The sequence below is a fragment of the Pelmatolapia mariae genome, linkage group LG23 (genome assembly GCF_036321145.2).
Source record: "Pelmatolapia mariae isolate MD_Pm_ZW linkage group LG23, Pm_UMD_F_2, whole genome shotgun sequence".
In the NCBI taxonomy this organism is placed as follows: Eukaryota; Metazoa; Chordata; class Actinopteri; order Cichliformes; family Cichlidae; genus Pelmatolapia; species Pelmatolapia mariae.
Genome location: NC_086246.1, coordinates 9,681,563 through 9,694,958, shown reverse-complemented (window position 1 = coordinate 9,694,958; position 13,396 = coordinate 9,681,563). Strand labels below are relative to the sequence as shown.

The 13,396-nt window shown below is 39.4% G+C and overlaps 1 protein-coding gene across 4 annotated transcripts in view; it reads right to left on the bottom strand.

The window, feature by feature from the left end:
* The window catches only part of LOC134620619 (sodium-driven chloride bicarbonate exchanger-like), a 58,330-nt gene that overhangs the window by 39,340 nt on the left and 5,594 nt on the right, over nucleotides 1–13,396 (bottom strand). For 3 of the 4 annotated variants that reach the window (XM_063466845.1, XM_063466846.1, XM_063466848.1), the window contains exon 3: nucleotides 32–113. In XM_063466845.1, coding sequence (XP_063322915.1) covers nucleotides 32–113 — 82 coding nt within the window. Of the gene's footprint in view, nucleotides 1–31; nucleotides 114–12,034; nucleotides 12,449–13,396 lie in introns of those variants that run through there. The other variant, XM_063466847.1, reaches the window with a different exon arrangement.

The window sequence follows — 13,396 nt, the reverse complement described above, 5'->3', positions numbered from 1 at the left end:
GCAAATGTTCAGTATCACTTAGTGATGTTACCTTCTAGTTCTTCCTTCTCAAAATTGGTGGTGAGCATGGAGCGTGTGCCCCCGCGGTCCACTATTGCCTCCTCATCAGTTCTCTACAGGAGACACACAGAGGCAAAGGTGATTACTCAGCATTAGAAAAATAAGAACCAACAATTTGTATGTAGCATGCACATTTTTAATATTATCTTCCTACAAATTCACAGGTGTAGCACTTCCCTGTTGCCCTAAATGCAACAATTCTTGCATAAGAGCCCCCCCCCTTCCTCTGCCTCCCCTGCTATCAGCCTAGTGAGACGATGTGTCTTGAAATAAACACACAGGAAAACTCAGCATTAAGGCTGACATCCAGTCACTGTTACCATGGCAACAACAGACAGCCAATTGCATTTTAGAAGGAGCACATTCATCTATGGAATGCCAGAGTACACCATTTTCAGTTACACCTTTAAGAAGATCGCCTTACTATGTGTACGCTTTAAATCATGTAAACGCTAACCCACCCACACCTTCCCCAAGCCCAGTTTCTTGGGAATTGGAGCAAGAGCACACGCTCAGTGTAGAGTGGAAGAAACAAGGCCTGGTGATAAGTAGTAAGTAGTGCTTTTCTGGTAACACCCTTATATAAATAGCTCTGACCTTGACAAATAAAAAAACAGGCTGCATAGCTTTTGAGTGTTCACTGTGCTTTTAATATTCACTGAAAACACTGAAATGTGAATGTGGTGTTTTTAACATATGCTCTGGAGACAAAAAAAAAAAAAAAGGAGACAACTTCTGTGGCTTGCTAGTAGTAGAAAAGTGGTTGTAGCGATAAATTTTCTATCTCCTTGTCACTTTCTCTTATACCTCTGACTCTGCGTCTTACCACTCTATGTCTCTCTCTTTTTATTAGGAGTCTTGTCTTTAGCTCCAAGATCATATGTGTTTTACTAGATGTCCCCTATGAATGTGCAAGTCATCGAATTATTCAGTATCAACAAGCATTTTGGTAGTCTTCACACAATAGTATTTGACAAAAAAAATAAACTTAGTACAAAAAGTAAAGAAATTTGTGTTCGGTCCATTTTTCTTTGTTAGGGCCCTCAGGCTGTTGTGGCTTCTACATGCCACTGAGGCCCCTGTTTGCTAAATAAATAAACTGCCAATATACCTTGTTGCTTCAGACTTCAATCATCTAATTCAATAAACTACACCAAAAAAAGGACAATAGCATGATAAGTTGTTGACAGAGAAAAGTTTTTCATGGACATTTCAAAATGGCAGCAATGCTGCCCATTGGCTCCAAAATATCTCACCATGCTGACCATTATATGGTTAGAATATCTTTGCAGAATGTGACGCAGGAAGGCAGTTTTTACACCCTGTTTAAGGTCAAGGAAAAACTTTTAATGAATTAGACGTGGAAAAAACTATTAATATGTGAAGTATATATTTGAAGTTACTGAACTGGAGACAGGGCTGGAGAGTAAGTTAATCATTTAGACTAAGACAGTTACTTTTTGTCATTTTAAGTCTGAAATTTCATGTTTACTTATATATGCAAAGGAGGAATAATTATCATATACCATTATCTGTTATCTTTGCATTTTGTGGAGTGAAGGCTTTTGATAGAATGAATTTCAGATATATTATTGCCCCCTAATTAAGGCAAGAGCAATGCAGAGAAAAAGTTGTTTTGCCATGTTGTTAGGGATGAAATGCTCTATACTTGGTAAATGGACTGGTTATTATATTGCACTTTTCTACTCTTCCTGAGCACTTACAGTGCTTTATACAACTTGCCTTATTCACACCCATATTTCTTTTCTATGCTTTCTATCTAACATTCATGGACATCCAATGGTTAGTATCTTGCCCAAGGATACTTGGCATGCAGACTGGAACAGCCAAGCATTGAACCAGCAACCTTCCATAAGTAGATGCCGTGCTCTACCTCCTGAGCTACAGCCACTTCACAATATGAATAATGTATGTACAAACACTTTAGCAAAAGTCTTAACAATACAGACAGCTGGCAATGACCTCAGTGTAAGGATGCATGGTAAACTTAGATGATTTTCATTTTAGGATTAATATTTCAACTACATTTTGTATTTTGAGAGGCAATTTAGGCAATTTCAAAGACAGCCCTAAATATATGTACATATATTAAGCCACAAGCTGTTGTATCATTAAAGATTTGAGAGTGAACTGAAGTTTCCTTTCATTAAAATGGTCCATTTAGCAGAAACTATCATGTATAAAACATACTCTTCATTGTTACATTTAGCACATTTTACAGTAAATAACCTGCCAGAAACCTTAATCATTCTGGTTTCTGTGTTGCAGTATTAAATGGAGACTACAGACTGACTCCGACTGACTACAATCTGTTTACAGTCTGTGTTTATTAGAGGGCAATGTACTGTGGACCTTCTCCAGTCTGTTTCAGAGCGATTGCAATCAGTCCAAGTGGGTCTGAGAGATGTTGCTTCTAATAAGGAATATCAGGTATATGTATACTATAGCCATTAAATTAGAAACACTGTAGTTCAGCCCAAATATCAATCTCTGAACATGCAAGATGGAGCACTAGCGGCTCAACATCCGTTCGCTTGCACAAGGAGTGTGTGGACAGCTGAGGTCTGCCATTGTGAGCTAACTGTATACACGGACAATAGCAGCAACAATAACATGCACACAGGCCCAAATGAGGACTCATCATGAAGTCCCTATAGGCTGCCTTCCCCAGATTTCCCCTGGCAGATGGTAAATGATAATCTGACATTTCCTCAGTGTCTCCATTTTGTCACTATTTATGCCTATGCATCCCAGAATCAACCCTCTACAGACTCCATGTACTGCACCTCAATCTACAGTCACACATATAAGTCACTCAAGACAAAGTGTGTGTATATGTCAAGGAGCAAAAAAGTACAGAAACACTAATAAACTGATATAATTCCTGTCCTTTCTTGGTAGAAGCTGCAGTGAAGATCTGAATGTTTGTAACAGTTCTGGTGTCAAGCTTTGCCAAAAGGTGGATCCAAAGAGCAAACCCAGGCAACACTTGGCAAGTTAAAGTAGTCATAGTTAAGAAGTGAATGGTTTACTGATAGAGAGCAGTTGGCAGGGAGATTTAGCAGCACTACAGGTTTGCATATGGGAGCCCTGTCAGAGAAGAGATAAAGAATTACCAGGAGTCAAAGAGGAGAATATGGTCCACCTGTGATAGTCATTAGTTTTATTAGTTATTAGTATAGTTAAGAGTGAATGGAAACTTAGAGATTGTTTGTGGGCAGTTGGTGGATATCCAAGAGTCGGCAGAGATGGCTGATAGAGAGCAGACAGGCAGATGAGCAGTTAAATAAACACTTGGGTTAGTTATGGAATTAATAACGACGACCATGATCTGTCAGAGAAATCTTGCAAACTCCGGCCGTGTATACTCCATATTTGATTACTAGACAGGTGTACGGAGAGCTTCTTCAATGGAGAAACTCCACTCAGGATGGACTCAGAGGAGCCAGAACAACTACTCTACATGACACTTAATAGCAAAGAGGGGTTAATAAAAAACAAGATCTTTCTCGACTCTTCCTTACAGTAAATCTGTAGTACTGCAAAGGTCACTTAACTGGTTCATTTGACAGGGTGACTCCAAAACTTTGTTCTGGGTTTGTGCGCCCTAATTTAAAGTCATTTGACAGATTCACCACAAGATCAGCCTGCAATTAGGCATGTTAACTGTTAAAGACAGTGCAATTAGAAAAAGACTAAATAATTATAGCTTGTTTCGAAAGGTTACCATGAGAAAGCCCCTTCTCTCTAAAAAGAACATGGCTTAAAATTGTAAAGGTGTGCCTGGACAAACCACTTCTGACTGATTTTTGGAATAATGCCCTTTGGAAAGATCACCTTTCACTAACTGAGTTGAACTTGAGCTCACTGTAAACTAAAGTATTATAGAGGCAAAATGTCAATTTTTTTCTGGCGCATGTATTTTGTTGGAGTATGTTTATTTACTTCTTTTCTCCCATTCCTCTGAACTGTTTTGTTTTTCAACACAGGAAGCTTTGAGGAGTTTGTGCATCTATATTCATTACCTATTACTGAAAACCAGAGAGAAATATAATAACTAGAAACAATGAGTTCCACCCTACTGTCCTGACTGCTTCACTCCTGTATTTTCTCTCATTTCCACACAGAATAAATGATGTAATAAATAATATCAAATGATGACTTTTGATTGTTTCTAAGCTTTATGCCTCTTCAGGTCTGTCCCAAACAAAGCTTTACTCTGTTTAATATAACAGATGAGCCAGAATCTCTTGCCTGCAGGTCCCTGCTTCTATTTTTGGACAACGGTATTTCTGGCGTATGTTACTGACCCCAGACCAGCACACACAGCTACATCCCAGCTCACCAATCTGGGTTGAGATTATCTGCCAGCAGGATAAAGCCTTGTCTTTGACCATGGGATCAGTGATTGAGGGCCCTGCACTGTGGGTAGAATTAAATCAGCTGGTTCTCAGTTGATGTGCTGGTCAGTGACAGAGGCTTCAGGGGGAACAGGGGCAGGACTCACGTGACCAAGACTCTAGAGGAGATGGAGGAGGGGTAGATATGGTATGATGAACAGAGACGCTTGAATTTAACCTGAACAGATATTATATCTACAGCTGTTCACCTTGTAGCTTTTTTTTCCTTTACAGCTTATTAGTTTTACTGTAGTTTTAGATGCACTAGTTATTATATGTGAAAGAAATAGCATCAACAAATTGTACTGGATATGTGGCACATATGCACAAAGCAGTGTTAAAATAGGAAGAAACAGCAGCACACAGGAGGAGAGAAGCAAAAACCATCAGGCCTGGACACAAAGAGAGCATGAAAGGGGGTTTTGATGCCTCACAGTGTTAAGTCTTCATGTGCAAGCATGTGCGCAGTGATGTTAAGCCAAGCGTTACAACCTTCAGGAGAAAGGTTTGACATTGTACTTCATCTGTTTTGATTCAATCTACAGTATGTTCTGTAGATGTACACCAAAAAAACCCCTCATTCCCTCACAACCATGGATGTTCTTGTCCAAAAATATTCTTTCTCAGTTATGTTTGTGGTTTAGTTTCTCATGCTGTGATTTATTTATCTTTATTTTTGTTCTATATTAAGGCCGGAGGTTGCTAGAGCGTCTATGTTCAACTACAATATGTAGATATCTATGCTATGCTCAAAGCATTCACAATAAAAGCTCCATTAAGAAATGAAGAAATTTCTTCTTTTAGTACATCAGGACTTCATTAGCCAAAAGATATAGACCAAAAACAAATGTCCATTACAGAGGACATAAATGAATATGCTGGTTCTCAGGAGGTTATAGTATATCAAGTGGACAACTAGTAGAAAGTCAGGGTCTGCAGCAGCAAATCATTAATGGTACGATCACACTATGGAAAACAGTGTTTGAAGAGCCACGGCACAATCAGAATTATTGCCACTTTGTTCAATAAACTTGTGATCTTGTAGCCTTTGAAATGGTTTATTTATGGTGGCAAGAAGGTGTGTGACCAACTCTGATGCAGAAGCACAGTGATCAAATTACAATAAGACAGTCTACTATCAGTGTTCATTAGTTTACGATTGATCCACGTCAATTTGGCAATTATATGCAATGTGTGATAAATACATGAAAACTGCAAATCTGTTACTGTCTACATTCAGCACCCAGCCAGAACCTCATAGATTTGACCCAGAAATTGAGAAATTCCTCCACAAATAGTGGCATAGTTGATGTAGGATGGAAATTTAATAGTAAAATGGCTCTGCAACCTTGCAGCTGATGAGTTGCACTCCAGACTAACTCAGATTGATATCAATGTGTTGGCCATCTGTTTGCATTAGACAGCAGTTCCCCAGTCTGTCTGAAATTGACTGCAGTCGGTCTGAGTTGCATTGCAATTGTTTGGCTAGAAGCTTGTTGCCCCACCAAGTGACCTGTGCAACTGCAAAGTTTGCACAATCAGCCTCTGTGTTTTATTAATAAACAATATAAAAGATGGATATAACTTCCAGGTTGGAAAATAAAGCCTTGAAGAGTTCCACTCCTACAGTGAGGGAAATAATTATTTGATTGCCTGCTAAATTTGTAAGTTTGTTTTGTTTTTATTGTAGTTTAATTTTAATGGAGAGAGAATCAGATTATCAGCAAAAACTAATTAAATAATTGTTATAAATTAATTTGCATGACACTGAATGAAATAAGTATTTGATCCCGAAGCGAAACATCACTTAGCACTTGGTGGAGAAACTATTGGTGGCAAGCACAGCAGTAAAATGTTTCTTATAGTTGGTCAACAGGTTTGCTCACGTCTCAGGAGGGATTTTGGTCCACTTCTCTGTAAAGAAGAGCAGGCCAAAATCTCCAAAATCCAGAGATAATTAAAACACACAGAAACACTACTTTGCTCTTGCTGTTGTCTTGTAACTGATACTTGTGGCCAGGATTCGTTAGGGGGGGGTCGGATGGATTTCCCTCTCTCTGGTCAACACGTTCCTGCCTCTGCTAAATAATGTTTCATTCCCAGTGGGGATAAAAGTTTATGCAAGTTTATTATCTGGAAACAGTGTACAGTTTCACAAATCATATCCTGCTTGTGGCCACAGTAGATTGTGGTTTAGAAATAAACATTATAAAGTTGCACTTTAATACATAAATAGGCAGCTTATTTTAGCGGACACTGTGTAAAATATCAGTAAAGACAGATGACGGATGATACAATGATATGCAACTCTCATAAATCTGTGTTTTATTTACAACAGAAAACAGAAAAGTGAATGGTTATACAGAAAATGAATCTTTTAAAGTATTAGCTCCTTTTTGAATTTGATGGCAGCAATATGTCTCAAAACAAATTAGGACAGAGTCATAATAATGTAATGTAAATTAGTACAAGCATGTGAGTGTGCATGCAAGAATGTTTGTGTTCCCAGAACCTTTGCTCATTCAATTGGGTTGAAGTCAAGTTTCATCCTTGGATTTATGTCTTTATTTTTAATCTTTTTTTTCTCTGGGATGAAGACCCAATCTAATGCTAGCAATGGAGCTAGCACATAACTAGCTCATTTGGCAGATTGGCAAAGAGAGAGAGAGACCACAAATTTGAGCTGTTGAATTTGAGGACAGTACATGAATTTATTTTATTCTGGGAGCTATGAAGAATAAAGACTGATAAGACTGAAGTATTAGGGGTGCAACGATACTCGTATTGATATTGAACTGTTCGATACAGTGCTTTCGGTTCGGTACGCATGTGTATCGAACAATACAAAATTTTTAATTTATTTTATCAACTTTTCTTCTGACGATGCTGTCTGTGTTGAGAGCTCAGTGGATCTGCGTTCGACTACTCCGCCTAGGCTGCACTGTCGAGCGCAGATCCACTGAGCGCAGCGCAAGCTAGCAAGACAGAAGCTAAGCTCGTTGCAACAAAGCAAATTGAACCTCCCCCACCCTCATTCAGATCTGGCCTTTGGAACTATTTTGGTCTTCATGTGAAGTATGACCCTGAAGGTAAGCGCGTCATGGACAAAAGTAAAACAGTATGTCGGATGTGCCACGCAATGCTCAATTACATGGGTGGGAACTACTGCGTTAGCGCAGTTTGCTCGTTAACGTGTTGACGCCGTCCAGCCCCACGCACCGGGTGATCCGCGGTAGCTCGTTAACGGAGATTTGCCGTGTTGTGGCGTTAACGTCATTTCAGATTAACGCTGACAGCACTAGTGAGAACACAATGAATATGACTGCACATTTACTCCGATATCATCCTAGTGCAAAGACAAGTGGAAGCAGACAAAAACAACAAGCACGCATGCTACAAACTTTACCGGAGTCATTTAGACAGCCGTTAGCACATGATTCTCCTTATGGGGACCTGATATGTTTAATATGCTGCCGAGAGTATACCCCAGAAGAAGCGTATAGTATAGCTTTTATTTTGGAAAGAGCCATTTCTCTGTAATAAACTCTCTTTTCCAAAGATGAGGGATTTCTCCATGAGATATTTATTTTTTTATTACTTTGTCGTTTCAGCAACATTAAATTTAAAAACTGTACTTTTGAGTTAAAATATATATTTATAATTTTAATAAATGACAAATTAAAAAAGCATTAACATTTTTTTGTATCGAAAAAATATCAAACCGTGACACCGTGAATTTTGTGTATCGTTGCACCCCTAGTAAGTATATATTTCTTATAACATATTGCTGTTTAAAAGTGTTTGTTTAGAGACGTTGGTGGGTGCTACTACCTCCCATTATACTTTGGATAATGGGAGGTAGCAGCACCCTGTAGGAACCATAGCCTGCAGTCAGAGAGTGAAGTGCTCTGTTAGGATTATAAGGTGATAAAGCATGAGGTTAGAGCTGGATCACATGACCCTGAATCCTCCCTTAGTTATGCTGCAAAAGGTCTAGGTTGCTGGGGGATTCCCATGATGCACTGAGTGTTTATGTGTTTCTACACCACTCTGTATTTAATCACTAGTAATTATTAATCTCTGGCTTTCTTCCACCGGGTGTGTTTGTCCTGTCTTCTTCCCCCAGTCGGCGGTAGCAGATGGCCGCCTTTACCTGAGTCTGGTTCTGCCAGAGGATTCTTCCTGTTAAAAGTGAGTTCTTCCTTCCCACTGTTGCCAAAGTGCTTGCTCGAAGGAGGTCATCTGACTGTTGGGGATTTTCTATGTTTTCTCTGTAGTATTGTCTTTACCTTATAATATAAAGCACCCTGAGTCAACTGCTGTTGTGATCTAGCGTTACAAAAATAAAACTGCATTGAATTGAAGGTAGTATGAGGGTCTTTAAGATTAGGTGGGACCTGATTACAGCAGGGAGCCAGAGAAGAAAAGCTAATAGTCACAGTCACATTTAGTACTCTCGCTGCAACGTTCTGGATCAGCTGAGGGCGTATTAGATCGTTTTTAGCAAGAAATTCGAGGTCATCCAGGCCTATAGTCTGTCATGTCTTTCAGATGTGCCTGTAGTTTAGTTGATTTGTATCATCCTGTTTCATTGATGAATAAAGTTGGGTGTCAGCAATGAAAATGTAGGCATTGTTTTTTTAATAATATTACCTAAGAGAAGTATGAATAATGTGAAAGTGTTGTTCCCAGCACATAACTCTGTTTGGCTAAATCTTGTGTGTGGAAAAAAGTTTCCATTTACATGCACAAATTGAAATCAGTCAGATAGATAAGAATCAGACTACTGCAACAAACATCCTTGAAATACCAACAGTGTGTTTTACTCTCTCTAGTAAAATATTGTGGTCAGCTACATTGAATGCTGCACTGAGGTCTAGTGGGATAAGCACAGAAGATGATTAATAACCTTTACTAATACTGTTTCTGTGCTATGGTGCACTCTAAATCCTGACTAAAACTCTTCAAGTAAACCATTTCTTCACAAAAAAAAAAAAATTGAATCTTTTAAGAATTTTTGAAATAAGTCCTAGCATAAAGTCAAACAAACAAAACAATATTCCTTTCACATTCACCTACTGAGTGATACCAACTGAAACTTCAGCTTTAATCATCAATAAGGCATTTAGTGTTTGTGTATCTTTGCTTTGAGTCTAAAAAATAACCCAGCCAACACTAAAATGTGACCTGTTTGAACTCAAAGGATGCTAACTGAACATCCTGCTTCAAAAACACAGCTCTTACAATTGTGTTTTCCCACATTTTACTGTTTCAGCTAAACATTTCCTCTTACCCCTTTTTGGTGTAATACGTTCAAAAGTAAGACATAATCACATTACAGTTACAGTTATGCCATACCTGCGAAACAAAGTTTCTTAAGTTATCTGCACAACAGGTGGCTAGCGGATTTTTCTCTTAGCAGCTAATCTACAAACAGCTGATTAAAGTTCTTGTGCAGGAAGGAGGAAAATATCAGAGTTTAGGTTTGAACAATTCATTTCATTTTCATTCCATAAAAGAAGAAGAGTGCAAACTACATCCAGAAACAACTGCATTATAGTGCTAACACAACATTGGCTCTTTGCAAGCATCTGAACAGACGGCATGCTAACACAAGGCTAGCAAAAAACCCAGAGTGATGTTAAAGCAGAGTAAATGGTAATGTCACCCAGCAGCCAAAAGCCTGACCTCCAATAGGCAGTAATCAGGCTTATAGCATTGTAACTTCCATTTCTACATGTGCATGTTTCTAAAGTAGAATAACTGTATCAATCGTCAACTCTCCGAGTGGGTTTTCAATTTTGCTTTTTGTTGTCAGTTTTGTGTTCATACGTAACACTGAAAGAAGGAACATATGTGTCCTCATTACGACAGGCATTAGTTTCAGTGTGTGAGACCATAGCTACAATATGAATCAGTGCTCTTAATTGATACCGTTGGGATTTTAATTATTTTATAGATGAATACTAATTTTATTTGAACCATAAACCCTGGACTTGTGTTATCTCAAATGTGTTTCTCTGCTCAAATTCTATGAAAATGCTATCATCTTTTTGGTATAAAGAAGTTCAGCTGGGATGTGGCTAACATTTTTCAATGTTGAAATTCAGCCGTGTTTTTATTGAAGCCACTTTTAAAAGAAAAGTGAATTGTGAAAGCTACAGCAAAAAAAAAAAAAAAAAAATCCTCAGGATGACAAGCATCTAATTTCAGCACACTGGAAAGATGAAAATTACTTTCAAGGAAATCCTTTAAATGTTCACAATACAGTACTTCCTGCATTTAGAATTTTAACAGTTTGCTTAATTAAAATAAAAGCAAAATGTTTTCATCCTCACATTGTAAACTGTGTACCAGCACACAGAAATGAAAATACAGGGTGAAACAGGAATAAAATCATCCAATGCAACATAGCTGATACTCCAATCACAATATCTTTGAGGGTTTAACTAGTTATAAAACAACAAAGAAGATATCTTTAAATGTCAGTGTTAGATATGTCTGGGAGCTTATATTCCACATTCTTGGCCAGAATAAATCAGATCCTATTGATTCTCACAAGCTCATTTCCAGGAATCTGTGTACACTACCACATCACTCTCTGGAAAGTAGTATGTGACCTCATTACTGAATTCTTCAGGGATCTTTCCTGATATGTTCACAACAGTAGAGATGATTTACATTAATTTACCTTATGATCTAGGACAAGAGGAGAGTACTAAAAATCATATTAGCCAGCTGGGAGCACGAACTGGCTGTTAATGTAAATCTCTTCACTTTCAATCTGCTTTAGTCGACTTTCCACATGTGTTGGGAGATAGAGTGATTGTATAGGTGGTAGCTAGCCAAGACGGATTATCAGTGGCTGCACAAGCACTGCGATTGGCCAACAGCTTCTGTTGTCATGGTTTTCATCCCTACAGATGGCCATGGTTACTGTGGCAATGACAGCAGGCTCAGCATCAGCAGCCTTCCTTGGAAAAATATGCAAGGAATACTTGGAACATTCCTGCTTTCTAGCTTCCTGTAAATACAGGGGTTCCAGCGGCATCAGGTGTGGATGAGGCTGAGACTTAAGCTGTTTGGATTTGAGCTAGCAGTGGTAAAAGCATTCGGCATTCTGTAAACACACACACAAAAACAGAGGCAACTCTATATATCTGACATAGTACTCCAGCTGAAACAAATCCAGCATTCCTGGCTTTTGTTCACCCATTTCTCTATCAGAGATTACTAGGGTCAGTACAGCAGGTTTAAGCTCCTGTCTTTCCCCTGAATGGCAGCCACATCTGTCAGCCTCCTCAGGACCTTTTGCGTGCACATCAGCACAACCAGTCCTTTCTGCACCACAGGAACTAAACATGCTATTAACTATACATGCAGTAGGAAAAATAAAAACCTTAGTCCAGCTATTGTTTTTAAGCTACTGGTTATCTTCAATATTATAACAACAGGGTATACAAATCAAAAGTCAACTAACTCAGTGAGAGCTAACTGCTTGAATTGCAAGTAATGCTTTGAATAAACTCAGAAACAACATCAAAGAAGCCTACCTGATAAATAAATCCTTTATTGAGGTCCACTGAGAGCATGGTGCACCTCTTGAAACGTTGGGGCAGGATGCCCGCTAACTCTCCTTGTGCTTGCGGCAATAGTAAGATAAGAGGCTAAGGCTAAGGGCCTGAGCCCCACTCAGCTCAGGATGACTATGACTGTTGTAAGAGGACTCAGAGAGAATAACAGAGGCAGACAGCTTGTTTGTCTGTGCATCTCAGTCAAACCCTTGCCTCTCTTCTCAGCCACTCTTTTCAGCTGCTATTCCCATGCTTTAAAAAGGCAGCAACCTTATTCCAAAAAGCCCAGCGAACACAACATAAAAACAAAAGCAGAGACTTCAGCACCGCGCCAGCTCTCCCTGTGCCTCTTCCACTGCCTCCGACGCCTTTCATCCAGGGTAACATCAAATGTTTCTGACAAGCGTCCATCCGCCAATCCCCCCAGAGAGATTAGCGCTCTGACATCACCAGTGCTGTGCTGTGCAGAGTTCTACTGCTGAGCATCCAAGCTATGTTGTTCTGTTACCTAAATAGTAGGTCGCAAGGGCTCTAAAAACACTATCCTCAGAAAGGAGCTTCACACAGTTACAGGTCAACACATACATCTAGCAGAGGACGTAAGAGGCAGGGTGTAGCGTTGCAGTTTCATTATGCACAGTAGTGTATGTATGACCTACCTGAGGCAAAGAAGCTGCTCTCTGGCTAGTGCATTGTCAGCAAAACTGTGATCTGCTAAAAGCAGATCCTAAAGGAACAAGCAAATATTCCTACTGCGCTGCCGGAGACCACTGTGAAATTACAGTAATGCTGCCTTTGTGGTTTGTGTCAGCTGATACTTCTGAAGGATTTCATTAACAGAAAAAGCACTTATCATTGAAACATTTATAAGTGAAGATCAGACAGCCATATTACAATTATAGTATGCAATCTAATTTTCCATAAGCCTGCCTCTCCTCATCCACCCATCTGTCTCTCATCTTCTCCAACCAGCTCTGCATCCTCTTCTTCTGCCTACCTCCATGCTCTCATCATCCTCCTCTCCACTGACACTGCTATAATTAACCATGGAAAGGAGTGCAGCCAGTCTGGGCTGCTAGCTGAGGTGGGGAGGCTTCCTCCCTGCCTGCCAGTTTTGCACAGTTAGATCACTAAGTCGAGCACAGATTTCACACAGATAACAACATTCTCAATAGAACAAACCCCGGCAACTCCAGCAAGCTTCCTCCATCTGTTCTCACTGATCTTCTCCAGCTCAAACTGGACAAACTGGCAGAAAGCCTGCTGTTATGTCAGGGTTGTACAGCAATTAGAGCTGTGCCAGTCAAGTTCACATCCAAAACAAAACAATGGTCATTTGAA